Source organism: Monocercomonoides exilis, assembly GCF_001643675.1.
Source record: "Monocercomonoides exilis strain PA203 chromosome Unknown scaffold27-1312184, whole genome shotgun sequence".
Lineage (NCBI taxonomy): Eukaryota > Preaxostyla > Oxymonadida > Polymastigidae > Monocercomonoides > Monocercomonoides exilis.
Genome location: NW_027150572.1, coordinates 180212 through 204509, shown reverse-complemented (window position 1 = coordinate 204509; position 24298 = coordinate 180212). Strand labels below are relative to the sequence as shown.

General features: G+C 36.2%; 5 protein-coding genes across 5 annotated transcripts; 3 read left to right on the top strand and 2 right to left on the bottom strand.

Moving 5' to 3' along the window:
• The first annotated feature begins 89 nt into the window (after positions 1 to 89).
• On the top strand, positions 90 to 1864 carry MONOS_7325fu7326 (uncharacterized protein). The gene is made up of 4 exons (XM_067877640.1): positions 90 to 248; positions 306 to 548; positions 612 to 902; positions 1021 to 1864. The coding sequence occupies exons 1-4, from the start codon at positions 130 to 132 to the stop codon at positions 1724 to 1726; spliced, it is 1359 nt and encodes a 452-aa protein (XP_067725897.1). The 5' UTR covers positions 90 to 129; the 3' UTR covers positions 1727 to 1864.
• Positions 1746 to 2610, bottom strand: MONOS_7327 (putative Ribosomal protein L6e). Its single transcript, XM_067877641.1, has 3 exons — positions 2582 to 2610; positions 2381 to 2482; positions 1746 to 2276 (listed from the first exon to the last, which is right to left on the bottom strand). Exons 1-3 carry the CDS (start codon positions 2586 to 2588, stop codon positions 1936 to 1938), a joined length of 450 nt encoding a protein of 149 aa, XP_067725896.1. The 5' UTR covers positions 2589 to 2610; the 3' UTR covers positions 1746 to 1935.
• An 88-nt stretch (positions 2611 to 2698) lies between these two features.
• MONOS_7328 (uncharacterized protein) lies at positions 2699 to 3996 on the top strand. Its single transcript, XM_067877642.1, has 3 exons — positions 2699 to 3223; positions 3273 to 3511; positions 3586 to 3996. The coding sequence occupies exons 1-3, from the start codon at positions 2710 to 2712 to the stop codon at positions 3772 to 3774; spliced, it is 942 nt and encodes a 313-aa protein (XP_067725895.1). The 5' UTR covers positions 2699 to 2709; the 3' UTR covers positions 3775 to 3996.
• Positions 3997 to 5315: 1319 nt separating this feature from the next.
• Positions 5316 to 16075, top strand: MONOS_7329 (uncharacterized protein; the record flags this gene model as incomplete). The annotated part of the gene is made up of 2 exons (XM_067877643.1): positions 5316 to 5342; positions 5399 to 16075. The coding sequence occupies 2 exons, from the start codon at positions 5316 to 5318 to the stop codon at positions 16073 to 16075; spliced, it is 10704 nt and encodes a 3567-aa protein (XP_067725894.1).
• Positions 16076 to 16267: 192 nt separating this feature from the next.
• MONOS_7330 (uncharacterized protein) lies at positions 16268 to 24093 on the bottom strand (the record flags this gene model as incomplete). Its single annotated transcript, XM_067877645.1, has 3 exons — positions 16268 to 21879; positions 22064 to 23935; positions 24000 to 24093. 3 exons carry the CDS (start codon positions 24091 to 24093, stop codon positions 16532 to 16534), a joined length of 7314 nt encoding a protein of 2437 aa, XP_067725893.1. The 3' UTR covers positions 16268 to 16531.
• Between the last annotated feature and the right edge of the window lie 205 nt (positions 24094 to 24298).

Below are 24298 nucleotides of genomic sequence, written 5' to 3'. Positions count from 1 at the left end.
TGATTTTTTAAGGAAGAAATGATATTCCAAAAAGAATATTAAATTCGAAATACCAATTTTTCATTTCAAAAAATATTCTGTTATTTATTATGATCAAAACAATTAGATAACTGCAATTCGCGCGTTTCTATGGCGGAGAGCGAAACAAAAAAAGATCCACCTCCCAGCGAATATATTTATGTTCGCGATGTTGATCCTAAAATAACGAAAGATGATATTCTTAAACTTTTTTCTGAATTTGGCGATGTGTATGCATCTCTTGATTTTATTTAAAAAGAGAATTCGTATTAAACATTCATTTTTAGAATGAATCTTGGAAAGGGTGATTCACATCACAAGAAATCAAATGTATTTTACGTTCAAATGGATTCAGTTGAACATGCAACAAAAGCAATTGAAGCATTGGACAAAAAATTGATTGGCGATTTAAATATAAACGTAGTTTTTGATGGGAGAATAAGAAGCAAAACAAAAGTTACAGTCCGTAATTTCCCCTCAAAATATACATTAAAGGATATAAGAATTCTTCTTGAAAATTTTGGAGAAATGTTTGCTAAAAATTATATTTTTAATAATTATTATTAATTAAATGAAAATGATTTATTTTAAAGCGTTGATTTTTCCATGCCAAAATCTGCATTATCTTCGTCGTCATCAAAAATAGTTTTTGCAGAAATGAAAAATGAAGAAGATGCTGCAAATGTTGTTCGAACTCTTCACAGGTACAAATGCGAAGGGCAAGAATTAGCTGCAGATTATGGATTTGTTAATCAAACACATGAAGGAAAAGGACATCAACCTTTGGTTCCAGAAAATAGCGATCGATGTCTTCATCTACATAATTTTCCAGATACAATGAGCATTCAGGCAATTCGAGATCTTTTCGGAGCATATGGAGAAATGTTTGAATTTTAGTTGGATTTTTATTTTTCATTTTAATGAATTCAAATAATTTTATTGATTATTGTTGTGCGACGAAAAATCATTCAAACAATTTTCCCGTCAAAATGTTCTTTGAAGAACAAACATAGAAATATATACAAAAATGCCAGAAAAGACGAATTTTGCTATCATAGGAATGGATTCCTACCCGACGGCATTACGGGCGTTGCAGATGATAGATAAGGAAATGTTTGGAGATACAGAGCTCGAAGTGACCTTTGCAAATTTGGCAATGCTGAGGTCTTTAAAGAAAGAAATTCCGTTTCAGACATCTGCACAGTCAACTGCATTCCCGAAGCAACCACAGGCCCCAGCACCGCGCTCTCGAAAAAAAAGAAGCAAAAAAAAACTTTCTGGAAAAACAACCCCGCAATCTCTAGATACTTATTCTACCCCTGGCTCAAAAGCACTACGCCAATCATCCACATCGCCATACCCATCTTCCTCCTCAACATCAAGTCAAACCACTTCTTCTCCCCTCGAATCATCTCAGACTTCTTCTTCAATACCACATCTCAACGATTATCTGACGGTTGCAGTGAGAAACATTTCTGAGGATGCTACACCAGAAATGGTGGATGAAGCATTCGGAGATTATCAAGTCAGTCAGGTCACTATGCCTATCATGAGAGGCGAAGGATTCGTGAGGAATCGAGGAATAGCTTTTGTGGAGTTTGAGAATATGCAAGAAAAACTCAGAGCGCTTGCAGAACTCCCGTTTGTTGTTATAGATGGCCGAAGATGCCATGTTGAACCTAAAAAAGTGAAGCCCACAAAGCGTTGATATGTTTCATACCACTACATTTTTTTTTTGATTTTTATTTTGATGTTTTGTTTATATACATACGAAACTTTTCTCACTTGCCTTGCATGAATTGTTTTTTAAAAAATAACTTGTGTAAATAATGAATTGAATAAACGTCTTGCTGGTGTAATCGTTCATCATAACCAAAAAAAATACTGAAGAAATGAGAGAATGGAACAATTTCCAATTTAAAATCTCATCATGTGTGGGCGTTGTGTGTTTGTGAGTGTAAAGAACGATTTCAGATATCCCTGCATACGAGGAATTTTTCTAATTGATTGCATCAAAGGCTTATCAATTGTCTTTTGAAGGGCAAGCAATTCCTTAGTTCTCTTTGTGTTACGTGCTCTTTGCTTCTTTTGAGTAAAATCATCCTTATGTGCTTTCTTGAAGCGAAGTTTCTTCTTTCTGAACATATCTTCTCTTACTCCTGAAAGGTCAACTTTTGAAACGTTCACACGAGTTTTTGTGAGAATAAGATATGCGCGATTAAAACGTCGAAGTGGAACACCATTGAGCTTATAAGGACCTGCAAAATAAAGATATAATCAAGAAAAAAACGTAGATTCAAATAAAAATTCATTAATCAAACAAAGTCAGAAGGTTAAAATTGAAAAACAAAAAATTTCAAACCAGTGCACAGAATTAATCCATTCTTAAGATTTTTAAGGCACACAACTCTACGTCCTTTGTTTCTTCCAGCAAGAACAATCGCGATTTGACCTGGTTTGCAAACTATGAAATTCAACATACACGCACAAAAATTAAATTAATTCATTTTAAATCAAGAATAAATTTTTTCTATGAGCTATCATCTTTATTAAAGCCGCATACGCTTCATGAATTCTTGAGATCAGATCTGAATTTACCGTTTTTGCTTTTCTTGATCGTATTTGTGTCAATTTCATTAATATGGATAAAGATCAACAAATTTTTGTATTTGGTTTTATTTGATTTATCAGATGTCAAAACAAGAATATTCACAATTTTCTACAAGTGTACATGAAGTTTTCCATGAACTTGAAGATCAATTCCGTGAGATTGATGAGGCAACAAAAAAATTAGAGGCTGATAAGATAGCATGTCAAAAAGAATTAGATCGACTGCTAGCTGCGAATTCTAAGCAGCAAGAATTAATAGAAGCTACAGAATATGATCGACAGCAAATATTAAAATTGAAACAGACTGTCATTGAATTGAAAGATAAAATATCTCATTGTGCAGCTGCGGACCAGGAAGCTATGACTATGCAAGCAATTAAAGATAGAGAAATAAAAAGACTTCGCCAAATTTATGAAGGAGGAGAACCAAACTTGGCAAATTATATAAAAGCAGAAAGGGCAGCAAAGATTGAAGCGTCAAAATTTGAGGAAGCAAAAAAACGATCTGAACGTTCTTTGGAATTGGCAAAGGAAGAAGTTGCGGAACTTGAAAATAGACTTACTCTTCTCGCAAGTAAATTGGAAGCCGATTTAGGTTTGCTGAAATATTATTCAAAACAATGACGTTTTTATTTTCAAAATAGAACACGAACACACAAGTGAAAGAACGGCTGTTGATTTTCTTGCGCTTCATCTACAACTTCTTTCTCTTTCTAGGCAAACAAACTCACTTCAAGCTCAACTTATTCAACAAGATGAAGATCTCGAAGACAAAGAGAAAAAGCGAGCCCGCGCTCAAAAGATGAAAGAAAACATTGAAAGACAGAGGAAACTTGTGCGCTTAGAAGAAGCGAAACTCGAAGAGATCAAAAGACGTGCAAAAGTTTGATTTTCCATTTTCATTTCATCCTCTTTGATTCTTATAAATAAAAACTTAATTTTCTATTTCCAAACTAGGCAAAAGGCGTAAAACTTCCAGAATGGATAGAAGACGAAGAAGAAGAAAGACAATTAATGGAAAATGAATTTGGATTTGGAGAAGCTGATCTCGTTTCATCTGTTCAATCACCTGGATTTTTTGGTTCACCTTCTCCACAACAACAAAAAATGCAGGTCTCGATGGAAATTGCTTCTCCCATTGAATAAAACAAAATAAATCTTTATTTTCATTTCACAAAAGTGTCTCATTTTTTTTTAAATTTTTGTCGTAGCCCATATTTTTTGTCTGAGAAACTTTCGTTCAATGTTTTTCTTGAATTTTTTCTTGATAATGTTTCGTTACACGTTCTTTTTTGTTATTTTCAACACTTGTGAAATTTATGAGCAAGTTTCCAAGGATAGTGAAGGGGAAGCTGTTCAGCACATTAATTTTTTTGAAAATCCTTACAAAATTTCTTTTATTGAACGAAAGAAAGCACATAGCGGAAATTTATTGAAAGGATTACCAAACAACGACAACATTTCATTTATGAATGCTTTTATTTCTTCTTTATTTTCTGAGAGAAATTCTTCAGTTTCTTTTTCTTTCTGCAACTTTTTTCAAGAAGAAGGAAAAAATATTGCAATGCTCAATCATGCATCAGAAACATCTGTTCGATGTTGCTGTTTTCAAATATCTTTCAAAGTTTTTAAAAATCCAGTTTTGCTATCATCAGGACATGTATGCTTTTCAAATCTGACTTTAATATTACCTAAAATCACAAGTATTTGTCCAACACTCGTTGAAATGGATCAACTTCCATCAAATATAAATACAGTTAGAATTTCACATTCAGCATTTGAACATATAGTTATCAACTCTTGTTCTCCACTAATTGCGAGCGAATACATTTCAACAACTGTAATTGATTGTTTTTTCTTGAATACAACTCAAAGCGCTCGAAACTTTCACGAAGCACTTGTTCGCTCAAAGTCATATAAACAAGAAAGCTGCTTAATTAATTGTGAACTATCTGATTGCGCCAATCCTTTTGATGGAACCGTTATCTGTGCAGAAATGGGAAATGGTTTTCACTCATTTAATTCTTCATTTTTAAGATCAAAAACGATTTATGTAAAACAAAATTATTCAGTTCCATTGGGATCATTTTCAGAAGGTTCTGTATCTTTTCAGTCATGCAGATTTGAAAATATAACTTCAACAGATAGGAGTGGAGGAGCAATTCGTATAACTGGAACAGCTTCTTTGTTAGTTAAAGATAGCACTTTTACGAATTGCACCGGAACTTCCGATAAATATTCGAGCAGAGGTGGTGCAATTTATTCGGAGTCAACTCAGAATTGTTATCTGAAAAGAGACAATTTTTCATGTTGCAAGTTAATCAAAACAAATATCCTTAATGATGTTTTTGGAGCCGGATTAACTTTATTTTTTGGAACTGGCGAATTCGATCAATGTTGTTTTGATTCTTGTATTTGTGGTTATGCTGGAGGAGCACTAAATTTAGAGATGCATCAAGGGTCCACATTTGTTAATAGCATATTTAAAAGTAATAGAGCAGAAACATGTTATTCTGGAGCTTTTCATATTGCTGATATGAGAGGTGAAGATAGGTTTTTTGATTGCTTATTCGAAAACAATTTTGCATACAAAACAGGAGGAGCAATAACATGGACACGTCCAAGCGGGAAAGCACGATGCTTGATTCATTTTTGTTTCTTTGATAATAACATTGCATCTGAAGACAATGGAACAGACATTATTTTTAAAGAAGGTTCTGAATTGATTGCATCCATTGATTGGTTCATTTGTTCATTTTCATCTTCACAGAGCAATAAAAGAGTCGCTTTGGGTTCAACAGACAGAAGCGAATGGCTTCCGGACGTGCCAACTGTGAACGATCCTATTTACGTCAATCATTCAAAAACCGATGGAGATCATTTTAATTGTGGAAATATAGGGGATGAATGCAAATCAATCCAATTTAGCCTTTCTCAGTGGGTTAGTCATCGCCATGAAGCAATTCTCATTTGTTCAGAGAACATCATCGAGAACAAAATTGATATTATCGGGCGTGCTGTGAACATCCGAAAAGCTGACAACATCCAAACAGTCACAATAAAATCAAATACTTCATCTAAATCATTTGTTTCAATTGGATATGGATCACTTTCAGTGGAAGACATAACAATATGTCACGATCAAATCCTTTCAAAAAGTGCTTCATTAATCACCATAAATGAATCATATGGCAGTCTTCATCTTTTTCATTGCAATGTGACTGCTTCAACATCAAATGATGCTTTTTATACACCTTTTTTTCAGTTGGAAGATGGAAAAGCGCTCCTGGAGGATTGTAATATTCATTCAATCACATTCGACGAATGCTCATTATTTACACTTTCTAAGAGCACTCAATTAGTTTTTAATGGAGCATATATTAAAAATATTGTCCGAGAGAAAGGAGATGGTCCAATATTTTCGTATGAACTTATTTCTGGTGAACGATTCGAAATAGCTAATGTGAGTATTGAGAACTGTTCAAGCACAAACGGCAATGGAGGAGGAATTGCATTAACTCTTGGTTCAGGATGTCATTTTTCTTTTGGAGGATTGAGCGCTTTTACGGAATTGAGTCAATGCACAGCACAGTCTGGGAATGGAGGAGGAATATATTTGAATTTGAGAGAGGCAATTGTTGATTTTTCAATTATAAATCCATCATTTACCAATAATAATGCTCTATATGGAAGAGATTTGTTTGTCTCATCTCCTTCACTTTTGAAAAGCATTACAAACGAAACTATTACTTATTTTTCTTCTACATTTACGGAAGAGGAGGCAATGGGAATTGATGGTGCAACTCCATCAACCGCAATTCCTCTTCTGTACATCTTAAAAAGCAGAGAAGATAAAATTAGTGTCGGAGAAGATGGGAACGATATAGTTGCGTGTGGATTTGCAGCGTTCAAATGTCAAACCATTTTATACTCGCTTTCTCAGCAAGCCCAGTACAAATCTATTTCGTTTGATTCTGATTATCATATGAACGAAACACTTTCTCTCTCTGAATTAAGTGATATTTCTTTTGTTGGAAAGGACCAAGAATCTGCTGTTCATTGGATTGGTTGTGATATTGCTTCTGTTGGAGTGATGACAATTAATTGCGTGACTGATTTCAGCTCAATTACATTTCTTTTACAAGCGCGGCTATTCTCAACTCAGACAACTGCATTCTATCTGCAAGAAGATTCCGCAAAATGCACAATCAAAGAATGCACAATAAAAGGAGATGTTGATGTTACTTCTGTTCCTTTTTCTTTTGCAAAAGTTGAAAAAGGAAGCTTAATAGTATTACGTGTTACAGCTGAATCTCTTTCATTTTCAAACGCTCCATTTGTTCATTGCATAGGAAGTACATCCCATCTGAGTGTTTATTCTACTCAAGCATTAAATATTATTCCAAGTGGTTATTCAAGCTTGATACTTCTTGAATCCAATTCTTATTTAACCGTTACAAATACTTCATTTATATCCGAGATGAATGGAACTCGATCTTTGATAGAGATAGACAGAGCACTTGAGAGTGAGATTAGTAACAACACATTTTCAGGAATTGTTTTGAGTTCCGGAAACGGAGCTGTAATATCTGGCACAGCTGGATCACAACAAATAATAAAAATTGATGATAATGAAATTGGAGGGATTTGCTCTCAAGGAAATGGAGGAGGAATTGCTCTTTCGATGGAAGCTGGAAGCATTCTGCGTATTGGAGAAACAAAGAATGTCATATTTAATGCATGTAAGGCTCAAATGACATCTGCCATTGGAGGTTTTGGAGGAGGAATATATTTAAATCTTGTAAAATCGTTTGAAAATTTAAAACTGAATTCAATTCAATTTATTGATTGCTCTGCTAATCGAACAGGAACGAATTTATTTCTTCGGGCAACCAATTTCTCAAAAATTGTGAACAAAGAAACATTTGGATTTTCTCCTAACACGGATGTGATCACTGAACTTAATGGATACGAAAATAATAACGAAACTTATTGCATTCCGTTAGTGACATATCTTCGACAAAACCCATCTCCCATCACTGTTGGAGGATTAAACAAATTTGATTTTGAGAGATGTGGTTATAATGATGCGCCATGCGTTACAATTGACTATGCATTCGATCGGTGGAATGCTGCACAAGGTTTGAACTGCGTTATTGTTCTGAAAGCTGAACTTTTTGGGGAATTGTCACTTTCAACTGGAAGCTATTCGTTTTTAGCAAATGATGTTCAATCAAAATTTACTGTATCGTCGAATCCAGTTGATAATTTGGAAGGGCTGATTAAAAACAGTGTTACATCCACCTTCAAATTACTTATGTTTGCTCTTCCAAATTCATTCCAACGATGCAATAGCCTCTTTTTTTCATCATCAGGCACTTTAACTATTGATGAATGCACAGTTGCAACTTCAGCTCCAAACCAAATACAATATGCTTTTGCTGTTGTAACTGGAGGACTATTTTGCCTCACTGGTTTAAATATCGATGGATTGACATTCTCTTCTTTTCCTTTCATTGAGCTCATTAATGAAGCTTCATCTTCTGTTGATTCTTGCATTTTTTCTTCAGTTAAGGGGCCTGATGATAAAGGAATTATATACTACACTTCAACAGGCACATTTTCCATCCAGGGCTCATCTTTCATTGATAATTCAGCAACAAATTGCCCTGCTATTTGTGATCTGAATGGGCATTCATTGAATATTTCTGAATGCACATTCGATGGACTTTGGAGAAGAGAAGGAAATGGAGGTGCAGTTAATGCACTGCTTGACTCAGGCCAGTCAATTTTTATGCCCAATAATACGTTTGACAGCTGCCAAGCAATGAAAGGTTGTGGCGGAGGTGCATATGTTTCTCTTTCAGGAAACGCACAACTGAAAATAGGAAACAATGATTCTATTACGTCATTTGAGAAATGTGCTGCGAAAGAAGATAACTCAAAAGGAGGATATGGTGGGGCATTAATGTTGATATGCGCAGAACAAGCAGCTAATTTTGTTCTCAGAACGCTCTCTTTTGGATCTGGCGAAGCAGCTAACGTGGCCATAAATGGTGGGAAGAATATCTTTCTTGAATGTGGCTCTCTTCAAAAACTTGTTCATTCTTCAAAATTTGCATTTCAGATGAAAATAAACGTTGATGATCAGCCTGACCTTGATGAGTTTATGGGAACCGAAGAGAATTATAGGTCATCTCCTGTTCCACTTGTGCTGTTCCTCAGAACGTTTTATTCACCTTGTGTTGTTGGCAATGGAGGAATGGATTATTCTCAATGTGGTTTCAAAGATTTTCCCTGTTTGACAATCCCATTTGCTGCAGAAGCACGTTTTCCTTCATCAAACGCATCTATACAGCTTTTACAATCTTTTTCATTTTTAGATCATCTCTTGCTTTCAGCCAAACCTATTTCGATAGCATCTCTTTCTTCTGAGCCAATTGAAGTTCTTGAAGGAGGGATTGGTGAAGGAGACGCTTTGATTGAAACAAAAGTTCAAGTCACATTTGACGGAATCGTTTATTCACTTCCTCAATCTTTTAATGTTCCAAGAAAAAGTTTTCTTTTATGTTCAGAAAGCACATTAACAATTGCAAATTGTGTTATCACTGCCTCTTTGGTGAATCCTTCGTATTCTTTCTTGATGACTTCCAATGGAAACGTTGAAATAAAGAATTTTACCTCAAATGACATTGCATTTGCGACTGCTTCAATCTTTGTATTCTCTGGCAGATTGACTAAAGGGACAATGAAAGATATCAAATGGGTGAATGTGACAAGCTCGCATTTGCGTGGGTTGATTTCTGTGTCTAATGAAAGTGGTATTAGCTTTGAAAATTCTACTGTGTCCGATTCGAAATATGCAAATAGTCCAATGCTTACAATTGATGAGAAAGCATCAGTGACAATGAATAACAACACATATTCTCAGCTAACAAGAGAAAATGGCAATGGTTGTGTTGTAAATGGGAATATTGGAGATGAAAAGGTGTTTGAAGCCAAAAACTGCTCATTTACACTTATCTCTTGTTTGGACGATAATGGGAAAGGAGGAAGTGTCAAAGTGATAACAGAAAGTGGAGGAACATTTTCATTTATCAAGAGCACAATCAATGAAAGTTCAGTTGAAGAAACGCCAGATGGTCAAGGAGGAGGCATCCATCTCACTTTGTCAAGTGTTAATGCGAAATATGGAATAAAAGCAGATACTTTTGTTAATAATAAGGCAAATATAGGAAAAGACATATACTTACAATGCCAGGAGCCAAGCGTCATGCTAAACCCATCTTTTTGGGAAGGATCAATCGAAGAAGATTTTGATGAAGATCGATTTTGGGTTTATGATAATTCGTCAACACCTGCAATTAATATTTCTATTCTTGCATTTTTGTTTCCTGAAGGAGAAAATATTGTCTTTGTTAACGGGAATTATACAAATGGACAAGGCTGTGGAACTGAACCTTTGCCTTGCAAAGATATTGGACATGGATTCAAAATCATGAAGGATTCGCAAAATATTCTTAGGATAACAGATAACACATTTCTTGATGTTGAGATAGCCCGCAGCATATCCTTGAACATTCAAGGGAAAGGGACAACCCAACTGAATGTAGCCATCGAAAGAGATGCTCATTTTGTGCTGAATGGAAATGACAAACTGTTTTACAACATCCGTCAATTGGCATTCACAATAGATGATTCAGTGGCACACGAAGAGCTATTTTCAATCTTTTCTGGTCAATGCTCAATTACAAACTGCACATTTATGGGAGACGATAATTTGAATGATCCAATCAACTTGTGGATTGCACAAATCAATGGAGGATCTTTTCAATTAGACAAGGTTTTGCTTGAAGGTTTTTCTTTTGGAAGCGAAAAGGGGATTATTCGAGCTGAAAGTGGAACAGTTTCAATGCAAAATTCGACTTTCCGTAACGTCAATTCAGACTTATCATCTCTAACTTTTTTGGGATCAACTTCTGCGAATATTAATGATAATTGCACTTTTGAAAATTTCACTTCACTTCGAATGGATGGGGGAGCCTTTCATATCGAAATTGATATGAATGGAGCATTTGAAATCAGTAATTCGACAATTGAAGAGTGTAAAGCAGGCCTCACAAATGGAAAGGGAGGAGGAATTTTTCTCAATCTTGTTACAGAGATAAGCACAACATATCTTTTCTCGGAGTTGAAAATGAAATCAAACATTGCTTCTGTTGGAAGAGACATTTTCTTTTTTGGAACAGACCTGAATGCTTCTATTGACACCAAACGATTTCTTTTAAATTTCACAAATGAGGTTGAAGGCGAAAATTTAGATTTGATGGGGCAGGATGCATCATATTTTAAAGAAGGATATCATAATCTTTTGCTATTTCTTGTTCAATATCTCAGCTCAGAAGTGTTTGTGTCTTCAATTGGATTCGATATGGTTGGATGCGGAAGCAGAACTTACCCTTGCGCTTCTTTCTGGAGAGGCTATCAAAATATTCAGAAAGATGAGAATATCATTCTTTGGATTAATGCGGAAGTACAATTAAAAGATTGTTATGATCTTTCTTCTTTCACAATTCAGTCAATTTCGTTTCCACAAAGAGCAAATTTAACTATTTCTCAAGAAATATCAGACAACTCTGGGAAATCCATTATTATGACTTCTGAATTTTTGATTTTTGATTCAATCGCTTTTATCCTTCCATCAAAGTTCAATACTGATCGTAACTCACTTGTTTCAACATCAGGTCAAGAAGCTTCAATTTCATTTCAGAATTGTATTTTCCAGGAAAATTCAATGGAGCAAGTGAAATATTCGCTTCTTTCTGCAAGTGGCAGTTCTCTCATTCTCAACAAAACAACTATTTCTTTGATGTCGTTTACTCATACACCTTTTCAGGCATCTTGCCAGGCAAACATTGAAAACTGTTCTTTTTCGAGTGTGAAAACACCTATTGAAGAAGGAGGAGCATTGAAAGTTTCTCTGTCAGATTCATCTTCATTATTAATCAAGAATACAACTGCAAATAAATGCGAAGCATCTTTATCAAACGGAAAAGGAGGCTTTTTATATTTGGATTGCACTCAGTCATCACTATTGCTTCCTTTTGTGTTGGACAGTATTGTTCAAGATTCAAACAATGCTAAGGTTGGAAAATGTTTATTTGTCTCATCATTTTCTTTGAACAAAACCGTCACAAACCAATCATTTCTTTTTCCTTTTGAGTCTTATGGCAATGATTCAGCACTTTTTGCGGGGAAAGACGGAACTTTTAACGAAACAGATCTCTTACGCTTTCTAATATCATATACTTCTTCGTTGATTTACGTTTCTTCATTAGGATTTGATGTGCTGAGATGCGGGAGCCGCAATGACCCATGCAACTCGTTTTGGACAGGATATCAGAGAATGAATCAGATTGCAGCAGAAAAGGAGATGAGTCTTTCAGTATCAACAACTTTGGAAGACTCATATGTTTTATCAGATTATTTGATTCAATCATCCGCAGTTGAGTTATCAGAAAAGTTGAGGGCAATTATATTCATTCAAAAGAATGAGAGGAACGAAGATTCTGATGTTTTCTTATCAAACACTGGAAAGCTTACATTTAATCAAATCACTTTTTCAATTGAAAGCAATTTTTTTAATGAAAAAGGAACAATTATTGAGAGCAAAGAAGGCTTATTAACATTTTTGGCCTGCTCTTTGTGCACAAATTCTACATCCACTTCGCCTGCTAATTACTCGTTTGTTTCACTTAAGGAAGGTGAACTATTTGTTAACGAACTATTTATTGAGCAAGCCAATTTCGGAAAAAGCGTTATTGTTACTCGTTCAAACTGTGTTGCGAATATTGAAAAGCTGCAAATTTCAATGATCAACATAACTGATGGAAGTATTATTGAGTATTTCTTGCCAGATGGAAGAAATCTGTTAAAAAATTCTGTATCTTCTTCCTTGATGATAAATGCATCTGTAATAAATTCTGCTAATAGTCAAGACAGTGTACCTTGCGTACTCAGTGCTGAAAAAGCAAATCCTTCAGTTACACAAATAAGTAATACTATTTTCAATGACGTCCGTTCAAGTACTTCGCTTTCAGGAGGAGTTATTAAAAACGTACTGACAAGAGGAAGTAGTTTCGTTTTGGTGAATTCTTCCGTTGAACAATGCAGTTGCTCCACTTCTCAAGGAAGAGGTGGAGGTGTATATCTCACCTCGTCTCTCACTGGGGATCTAAACTTTTTGTTCAGAAATATGACATTTAGCTCCAATGCTGCTAAAATTGGTCGTGATATCTTTGTTGCATGCTTCAATATAAAGACACAGATTAACGAGACACAATTTCGCTTTGAATTAAGAGAAACTCATTACAATAGCTTTAATGCTATTTATGGGATAGATGAAGTTGAATATAATTCAGAGCCCGTCAATCTGATGGAATTTATTGTGATTCACCAGTCTGATATCATTTTTATCTCAACTGACAGCACAACTGCAAATGAAGACAACAAAAAGTGTGGCACTCAGTCACTTCCGTGCAGAACTGTCCAATATGCATCAACTCATTTGACTTTCGATTACAAGAGTCAGCTTGTTGTGATAAATGAAGTTGCAATCAATACAGAATTTGATCTAGGCGATTTGACCTTCACATCCCGCAGCTACACTTCGGCTATTGTTCAAGTTGAGTCATCAATTTCTGCTTCAAGATCTTCCGTAATTATTTGCCATGAAACCGTTGAATTAGTTCTTTTGGCATTCGCATTTGAAGCAGATTCCGATTCGGCACATGAAACACTTTTAACTATCGACTCAGGAGTTTTAAGCATTAGTCGCTGCTCATTTTCAGCATCTGATCCTGCGTCTCTATCAGAATTGCCTTTTGGAATTGTATTTTCAAGAAGAAGTTCTGTTTCCATTAGCGATTGTCAGATTTCTGAGTTATTGTTTCTCGAAAATCCTGCGATAATGGGCTTTCATTCTTCCATCAAAATATCACAAGTTAATTTGACTTCTTTATCAAGTCAGCCATCTGTTTTCAATTTAGCTGACAGTTGTAGACTTGAGATCGAAAAGTTATTCGCATCAGACGTTACTCTGAAGTCATCTTCAATTTATAATTTTGATCTTTCAGAAAGCAAGACAAATGAAAGTGGTTCTCCTTTTCACAATTTCTCAGCTGCACTATGTTCATTTTTGAACGTCTCTTGCAATAGTAGCCATTCTTCCATTTTGTCTTCACAACCAAATGCGCTGGAACTGAAGCTTTTAAATTGCACTTTTGAAAAGTGTTGTTCGACATTGGATAAAGGATATACAATAGCATTATCATCATGCAAAAATGGAAGCATTGAATCTTGCTTGTTTGATGGAGTGGAATTGGATGTATCAACAGGAAAGAAAGGAAACGGATATATGAATGATATTTGCCATTGGAATGGCTCAATAATTGATTTAGACAAAAGTTCAATTTCAATTAAAGACTCTATGTTTATGAATTCTTTTAAAGGAGGCTTGTCTATCACAGGTGGAAGCCTTTCAGTTGAAAAAAGTGAATTTTCTAATAATAAGATTTTGATAGATGGTTATCCATCTCCGAGAAGAAATGTTATTTGTGATGAAGGAGCAGAGCTGAATGTTGTGAGTTTAAAGGGAGGAGATGGACAGGAGAAGAATTCTTCACTCTGGTTTTTGAATGAAGGATGCACTTTGAAAGGAATTGCCTCAGAAAGATCATCTGTGTTTTTTATTCCAGCAATTCGTTCTATTCAGACAGAAGATGTTGAAGATGATTTACGCTTGTTGATCACAGGAATTCTCCTTCTTCCTTGTAATATTTCTTTGCGCATATGCTCAGCGATTGGAGATGCATTTTTATACGAAACTTATTATTTTTCTGAAGAAGGTTACATTTCTGAGAATGAGGTAAATATTTCAATCCCTTTGAAGGTTATTTCTTCTGCATCCGAGGAAACAGAAGTGTCAGCTTCGATTTTGTATGGTCAATCATCTTCTCCAAGCGAAACAAATAAATGGATTTTGAAAAATCGAACATTTGCAAATAGTGAAGGAGCAAACGTATCAAAAGGGAATATCAATAATACTGACTGGAAAATTGTAACATTAATATTATTTGCTGTGCTATTTCTTTTAGTTTTCATTATCTGCATTGCACTTGCTGTCCGATGGAGGAAAGCCAAAGAACGAACAGAAGAACTCGAGGAGATTGTGAATGATACAGTTAGGAAGGATCCAAAGGCATTTGAAATGGTTACGATGGAGATGTCTCCAGAAGAGCAGTGGAGAAGAGCGGAGAGGGAGGCAGAAAAGAAGAATGAAGAGAGGATAAAGAAGAGGGTATATGAGAAAACAATGGAACATTCAGAATCTTCAGAGCATTTGCTGAGCGAGTGTGGTTCAACTGAATACATTCTGGGGAGAGACTCAGACAAGATCCCAGAATGGGCATTGGAAAAGGTTGAAGAAGAAGAGACAAGGAAAAGAACACCTTCTCCATCCATTTCATCAACTTCCACCACTTCAACGACTGATTCAGATTCTTCTTTTATATGTGGAGAGGATCTGTGCCCCACCACTTCATCCATGTCGAACCTGGTGGATGCGATGGCATGCTCATCCCCTCATGAGAAGCTGATTGTGGATTTGAGGGATTCTCTGTTCATGCTGTTGCATGGGAGGAATGCCAAGAAGGAGATGGCTATTGGCACTCTTAAGGAGAGAGAGATGACAGCTGCCCAAATCCTGTTCTGGGTGGCTAATCTTGCTCTTCACTCCTTTGACGAAATGGAAAATGAACTTTCCTCTTTGGCCAATCTCAGTCCTCACATTGTGCTGTTCTCAGAACACATGGTGATCTGCATTGCCCTCCACTCAGACTGCTCCTCAGACTCAGATTCATCATCCGTCTCTTCACTGACCATTGTTTCTTCGTCCTCCAACATTTCGGTGCTGAGCGAGAGATTCACCGACTCGCCTCCTCCTTCATCAGCATTTGAAGATGAAGATAGTTTCAAAAAAGAGTGTTTGAGGTGGAAGGCACCTGAGCTGCAGGTGAACAAGAAGATGGGAGCGACAAAGGAATCAGTTGCATTCTCGATCGGGATGATGCTGTGGGAGTGTTTGACGCTTGATGTGCCATTTGGCGAGTATGAGGCAGAGGTGGCTGGGCAGAAGATAGTGAATGGAGAAAGGCCTAATTTAGAACACGTGAAAAAGTCTAATTATTTGGAATTTATTCGGATTTCACTTTCGGAGAATCAAACAGATAGGCCAACACTGTTTGGTATGAAACGAGAATTTATTACACATTTCCCGGCAAATGCGGTGATACTAACTATTACAGATGCTATTTGTGATGAAAATTCTTCAGATGGAAAAAAGAAAACAAATAGCCATGAGAAAAAGAAAGAAGAAAACCAAAAGTAGAAAAAAAGTATCATATCCCGAATAATATTGATTTTTACAAATTAAATTGCTCATTGAATATTTTCGTTTTGCTGTTTGTTGAATTTCTGTTTATTTTGTTTTCAAATTTTGATCTTATTTTTTGTTATTCCAAAAGAATACTCATGCTTATGAGGTGTTTTTATCATCACTTTAGAATAAAAAATTAAGACGTTTATTGCATCGATTTTATTTCTTTTGTAAAATGTTAACTTTGTAAAACAACAAAAAAATAAAAAATAAAACTAAATTTAATTATCAAGAAAAAACTTTCAATTTCATTGAAAAAAACTTTGCTTTCTGTATTGAAGAAATTCATTTAAATGAAGTGTTAGCAGATAAGAGCAGGCAGAAACTACTTTTGATTTATAATTAAGATAATATTCAAAACTCTATTTCTCCCCGAAATGAAATGCAATTGATTTGTAGTGGCTGATTCTAGTTAAGTAATTCTTTTTTGTCTTCGTTTTCCGTGTGAGGTAATTCTTGAAGTGGCTCTGGAGCTTCTTCAGTTTCTGGACTGGAAATATCTTCGCTATCATCTGGCTTTTCTATTTCCATCTTTTGTTCATCATCTTTTTCAACTTTTATAATTTCCATAGGTGTTTCTGGTACAATTATTGGATTTGCCTGATTATGGTCTTTATCTTCAGATATCAGCTCTACTGGATTTCCCTTCATTCCTTTTGCTTTATCCTCCCCTTTTGCCAGTTCTTCAAACTCTCTTCGTTCCTCTTCATCGGTCTCGCTCACTTGCTCTCCCATATTCCTTCGTCTCATCCTCTCTCTACGTCTTGTTCTCAGTTCTCTCAATCGATTTATCTTCTTTTTCTCCTGAAGCGAGATAGCCGATTCTTTTGGTGAGACAGCCTCCCAAATATCAGCTGATGAAGAGCTGGAAATCTTTGCCTTCTTCTTCTTTTTGATTCTGTTCTTTGCTGTTTCTTCAGCGACAGAAACTTTGCGTTTATGTGCTGCTGTATGTGATGAAGTTGTTGAAGTCGAAGTGGTTGAAGTGGATCTGGTGATGGAGACATTTTGCTGTGTTGCGGTGGATGCTACGCTTGGAGTTGGTGAGAGAGGGGAAGAAATTGGTGCTGACTGGATAATGCTCGATGGAAGCACAAAAGGAGTGTGAGTTATCTCTGGAAGCGGAGGAAGTGAGTAGGATTCGAGAAGTGCAGGATGAATGAAAGGAGTAGGTAGAATACTTGATGATGCATTCGAAGAATTAGCTGAATCTGCGTCTGATGAAGATGCCGAATATTGAGGAGTGGTAATTGTTGGATATGCCAATGAAAGCGGATGAAGGAATGCTGGATTGACATAAGGAGCTGCAACATGCGTAGTTCGTCCAAATGAAGAAAATGCATCTTTTGAAGTTTCGTTTTTGTTTGATTTTGTTTGTTCTTGTAATGGTTGTGAGAGAGAAGAATGAGTTGGATTCGCTGAAATTTGTGAAATGGTTGAAGAAGATGATGAAGTTTCATTGACTATACCTTGACTATTTTCAATAGAAGTGGACTGAGATTTTTCTACATTCAAAGTTGAACTTGTAGGCGAAAGAGGTGAGAGAGATGAACAGCTTGCATCATTAGGAGCTAATACTTGCTGATTCTGTGTCAATGATGTGTCTGAAGACGGGTATGGTGGACACGAAGCTTGCTCAATTTTTGTTGTCATTGTTTTAAATTCTTCCTTTCCTTCTTCATTTTCGATTTTCTTTATTTCATTAATGTTTGCAGAAGAAGATGCAGACTTTGAGTTGTCAGTTTGAAGAGAATTTAATGGGGCATCAAGGTGGTTCACTTCAGTCCCATCTCTCAAAATTCTAATTGCTTTTAGAGCAATAGTTATGTTGACAGCTTGTTGCTCTAAAAATCTTAATTGGTCGTCTGTTAATGAAGAAAGTGGTATCATAAACTTCATTTTTGCAGCATTTTTAGCTGCATGAGGATGAGTGGGGGAAAACAATCCAGTTGATGATGCAGGAATTGAAGTTGCTAGTGCATTTGATGGAAGCGCTGAAAATGGATCAGATTCTATTGTCTGAGAGCTAAAGTCAAATAAATATGGAGTTGGAGGATCTGGTTGGCGCAGTAATGTTGAAAGCCATTCTGGAAGTGGCTGATCAACAACTTCCGTTGGCTTTTCAGTTGTTTCCTCTTTAACTTCACTTTCTTTCTCTTCAATATCCATCGCATTAATTTCTTTGCTTTTTGGTTCTTTCTCCTCTTTCTCCTTTTCCTCTTTATCAATTTTATCATCTTTATCTCCCTTTTCTTCTTTCTCTTTTTCTTCTTTCTCTTTTTCTTCTTTCTCTTTTTCTTCTTTCTCTTTCTTCTTTTCCCGTTCTTTCTTTCTTTCTTTCTCTTCTCGCTCTTCCTTTTCTCTCTCCTCCTTTTCATCTTCAGTTTCGGTCAAACCAAAGCAGTGATAGTACTCTATTTTGACTAGCCACTGTCTCCTCTTTTTACTGAATCTCCCAACTTCAGTAATCACTTTTGATAATTGCTTCTGATTCACTCTCACTCGTGTCTGCTTTTCCTTTTCCTTTTCCTTTTCCTTTTCTTTCTCTTTCTCTTTCTCTTTAACGTCTTCTTTTACTTCGTCTTTTGAAAGAACATGAGCATCTTCTTGCTTTTCGTTTATGGAAGTTTCTTCTTGTTTTATTCCATTTTCCTTTTCCTTTTCTCTTTCTTCTTTCAATTTTCTTCGTTTCTCTCTTCTTTCCTCTCTTTTCTTCATTTCTTTTTCAAATCTTTCTAATGCCTCAGTTCTCCCAGAAGATTTATGGAAGCAATGTGTAATAAAATACTTTAGAAGAGACCCTTCGAGTGTTATAGTATGCACTCGATGCGCATGTGGATGCGTCAGTGATGTTGGAAGCGCAATTTGAGGCAAGGAAGATAGCGAAGCCGATGAAAGCAAATCGAAAGGAGTTCCAGTTATCGGAGCGAGTGATGGTGAAATGCCAGAATTGGACACAGACATTCCGTTTGATAAAAGCGAAGGTGCCATCGCTGAAACAAATGTAATTGTACTATCGCGTTGCCTTTTTTTCTCAAGTTCTTTCTCTCTTTTGATTCGTTCGTCCTCTTCTTTTTTCTTTTGCCTCATTTCAATCCTTTCTTTTCTTCTTCTTTCTTTTTCTTCTTTTGCGAGCTTTCTTTTCGCTTCGTTTTCTATTCTTCTTCTTCTTCGCTGCTCAGCTTCTGGAATGGGAATGAATGAATACACCATTAATTGAGCAGAAAGTGAAAGCAAATGAGTAAATGATTCGTTTTCAATGTTAATTTCAATTTTCATTTCTTCCATCACAAACGTTGTAGATACAGCTGCTTGAGAAGTATTGGTTTCATTACTTTTTTCTTTGGGATTTTTTTGATTCTCTCCTTGTTCTTCAGTTGAACTTTTCAAACTAACTGTGTCTTCATCCATTTTCATGCAATCTTTTTCCATGCTAATTTTTTCGATTTGTTTCTTCTTTTGTTCCATGCTTGTTGAATCCTCAGCATCACCATTCTTTAATTTGCTTTCTCCGTCTTCAATTGCCTTGTCTTTTAATATTTTCTTCTTCTTCACAATCACAATCTTTGACGAGAGTGGATCAAAACGCTGGCAGACTCCGACCCATTCCAGCTGTTCTTCCAACGTTGGGGCACAGCGGAAGAGAAGAAGACATCCAACGACAGATACGCTTGGCGTATGGAACGAAGGTGCTGAGTCGTCGAGGAAAGAGTCCATTGAAGAAGAACCAGACTTCTTTGATCTTCGCGAGCTTCGAATGATCTGCAGTGCTTGGAAGGCTCCCTCACGCTCCAGAACTGCTTCAGAATAGCGGTATGCAGAAGCAGACGAATCAGATGATGAAGCATCTGCTGATGAAGCTTTTGGTTCTGGAGGCTGTTTGGCAGGAGTCAAGCCAATCAGCTCTCGTAGAGTTGCCTTCATCCAACCTTTTTCTTTTCTTTCTTTTTTGATCTCTCCTTTTTGCTGTTTCTCCTTTCCTTTCTGTGATTCCGTTGTTGTTTTATTTTTGATGGTACTTTTTCTTCTTGGTGGAATAAAGTCATCAAGCATATCATCATCTTCCTCGTCATTTGCTTTAACAAGGCGATGAATTCGACTTTTTGGTGCTTGAGAAGTTGAAATTTGCACTTCTGAATTTGGAACAAGTACTTCTGGATTTGAAGCGGGCACTTCTTGAGTTAAAGTTGGCACATCTGGTACAGAAATTGAAGTGTCATCGCTGAGCGCTGACTCATTAGGCGCTGCAACTGAAACTTCCGATTCAGGAGCAGGCACACTTGAATGAGCAACTTCCTTATTCATTTCACTTGTGACTGAGGTGACAACGCTTTTTTCGACTTCAGCATTTCCCACATCCTTTGATTCAACTTCATCATCATCATCGTCATCATGGCATACAGTTGAAGTGAACCGTTTTCTTTTCTTTGATTGTGATTGAATTCCTGTTTTTGATGCTGAAAAAAAGTTAGCAGGTTTCAATGCTTCTTTTTCGCTTAACTTAGTTGAACTCTTTCCTCCTTTCTTTGTTTCATTTTGAATGACCTTTTTTTCCTTCTCTTTTTCTTCTAGTGTCTTTTTCGTTTTTGTTCCCATTGACAATAATTCTCTCACACTTTTTACAGATCTTGTTTCCATCCTTCTAACTTCCATTTTTTGCTTTTCTGGTTCCTTTTCTGGTTCCTTTTCTGGTTCCTTTTCTGGTTCTTTTTCCATTTCAACTTTTGACTCAATTTCTGTTCCCATTTCATTTAACTCTTTCACTTTTATGTTCATATCCAGTTCTTTTTTATCTTTCTCTTCTTTTATTTTTGCTTCTTCAATGCTCTTATTATCATTGTCCTTTATCTCTTCTTCTTCCTCTTCTTCTTCTTCCTCCTCTTCCCTTTCTTCATTCTCATTTTCATCTTCATTTTCTTCTTCTTCTTCTTCTTCTTCTTCCTCTTCCTCTTCCTCTTCCTCTTCGTCATTCTCATCATCTTCATCTTCTTCATCTTTCAAGTCATCTCCTTCTTCATCTTCATCCTCATCCTCATCATCGTCATCATCATCTGAAAGATCGTCTCCAAGCAGAGATCTCAATATACGACGATTGGATGTTTTATTTGCAGCGGTCTGTCCAATCCGTCCATCGTCTTCTTCTGCTTCATCGTCTTCTTCCTCTTCTTCCTCTTCATCGTCGTCATCATCTTCATCATCTTCATCATCATCGCCCAAATCAATTTCATTTTCTTCTTTTTTCTGCATCCTCCTCATTTCTCGTTTTTGCTCCTCGTCGCTGGATTCTTCTGAATCGCTGCCTTTCTCAGATTCGTGTCTTTCTTCTCTTTCTTTATCTTTCGCATTCTTCTTCTTTCTCTCTTTCTTTCTCTCTTCTTTCTCTCTTTCTTTAACTATTTTCCGTTTTTCCATCCATTTAGCTTTCATTGCTATTGCTTCTTCTTCCATGTCTTCCTCATCGTCTTCTTCGATAATGTAGTCAACAAGCGGATCTTCTTCCAAAGGCTTATTTGGCAACACAAAATATGAGATTTTGCGGAAGAATCCAAAAAAGCACGGTAAAACTCCATCGTCTCGTTGAAGGAGCTTTAGTGATGAAGGTGCTATTGTTGATGTTGATGCAGGAACGGAGGCAGATGAAGATGCAGATGCAGATGAAGAAGATAGCTGAGACGAACTGTGTGTTTTAGAAAGTTTGCTACATGAATGATAAAGACGGTTTCCTCGCGAAAGAGGCGATACAAATGGGAAAAGATCTAACAGAATAAAATATAAACAAAATAAATTATTTATTTGAAGAATAACAAAAAATTCAAATTCAAAAATATTAAATATATCAACATTCACATTAAACAAAAGGCATATAATCAAGAATTTCAATTGCCAATCATAATCTGATCTTTATCAACTCCAACATTTTGATCATCAACAAAATCACACCTTTCTTACTTGTTGCATTTGGCACATCTTTGAATTCACTCCACAATTTTCTTTCCTTCTTTGTTGTTATTTCTCCGTCAAAGTATTCGTCCAAGCTTTTCAGACCGAATGCTGATTTTTCCTGTTCCTGGTGCTTTTCCCACAGTTGCATTCTCATCTGCGTTCCAAGAAGGCACTCCAGTTCGTGTTCTGCAGGTGGCAGAGCTTCTTGAGTCGCACCAGTATTTTCATCATCTTCTTCGTCGTCTTCATCATCTTCTTCTTCATCGTCCATTTCATTTAATCCGTTGTCGTATTCTTCATATGATTCCTCTTCTTGTTGCATAGCAGTTTTATCCAAAAATCGTCTTCGCTTCATATTTCTATTTTTGGCAAAGTTTTTTCCGTTCTCAAACTCATCAAAATCTTCTTCATATTCATCGCTTGAGGATTTAGCTGTGACTCTGTCCGCGAACGTTGTGGATGACGTATTTGGTAAGTCTTCTTTGCTTTTTTTGAGTTGATTCATTTGAAAGCGGGATGATGCTATCGTTTCTGTCAAGCAGTTGAAGTTAATTTCTTTTATTTTCGCTTCAATTGCCATCTTCTCGTCTTCAATGTGCTCAGATACATCTGTTTCCTCTTTCTTTTTGTCCCTTCGCTTCAAGCCAAGTGCAACAAGCCTTTTAACGAGTGTTCTGAGAGATTCGCATCCACATGAATGATGATTATCTGAACCAGAAGAAGAAGCTTGGCGCAACGAAGTATTATCTGTTGCAGATGCTTGAGAAGGAGAGTCACAATTATGCAACTTATTCGCATTTTGTATTTCATCGGGTGGTGGATGCAATCCGAAAAATGACAGTGATGCGCAAACATCGCATGCCTTTCTTTTAACTCGCTTCGAACGGATTGGAAAAACGAAAAGCGGTTCTTTGTTTTCAGAGGTTGAGAGACCTGCTTCGTTCTCTTTCTTTGTGCCACTTTCTTTTGAATCATCAACTTGATTTTTGTGCATCTCGTTTTCTTCTTCTTTTTTTCGTTCTTTTTCCTTTTCTCCTTCAAGTCTTGCATGTCGTTCTTTCTTTTCTTCTAAGGCTTCGCGAAACAGCAACTTTTTGACAAGTTCAGCTCGATTATTGGCAATCTTTTTTCTGTTATGAAGAAGTGCTTTTCTTCGAAGAGCATTTTTCTTCAGAAGCTCTTTTCTAAGAGATTTTATAGGTACGCTTGCGCTTTTAATTGCTTCTGTGAGTTGTGAATAATCTTCTACTGATGGCATCTTCGTGGATTTTGAAGAAATAGAATCCAAAAGTGGTTGTAATGTAAAGCGATCCCACTTAACAGATATTGGACATCTTACTAAACTAACTGCTTTTTGTGAATTGTCAGAAACTTTCGACGCTGCTGCATTTGATGAACTATTTTGGGTGCGTTCGATTAAAGTTAAGCTTCCAACACTTGCTAATGAAATAGTTTCTTCTGGAGGATTCCACTGACGAAACGGTCCAATCGGCTCGTTTGGATATCCCAAAGAAGACAATGTTTTTGGTTCAAAAGCTTTCAAAAATGGAAGCTGAGATGGTTTGAAAAATGTTAGTTGCTTCGTTTTAGTAACTGCAGGAGGTGGTTTGACTTCAATTTGCTTGGGAGGCGGCTTAGCTTCAACTTGTGGTATTGGCATTGGCGCAATTCTTATTGGCGCAATTCTCGTCGGTTCAATCCTTTTTTTTGCAGTCTGATTCAAAGGGGGTTTTGGAGTTATCTTTAAACTTTCATTTTCACATCCAATTTTTGGGGGTTGAGGAAACCCTTGCGAGTTAGACAAAGAAACTAATGCATGAGGAACAAGTTCTTGCTGTTGCAAAGAAAATCCAGACATTTGTTGTTTTTCTGATCATTAAGATTGTGATAAAGTCATTACAAAGTTGAGAAATCAAGTTAAATTCAAACACACCTTTGATATTTTCAATCTGAGCAATTTGTGTAAGTGTATTAATGGTTTGAGCGTTCGTACCCTTCAGAGCAGGTAGTTTAGCGTCCAAACTCATTTTGAAATATGCCCTTAATGAGGTTTATTAATTGTTATTTCACTTTTATTATTCTTTTCTTGATCTCAAAAGCTTTTCCGAAACATATTTTTTGTTCGATCCTTTCTGTTGTTAAGTTAAAACTTATGTCTTCATTATATTTTATGCAAACGCTCATGTACTTTTTTTTTTTTTTTTTTTTTTGAAATCCAATATCAAAAAACAA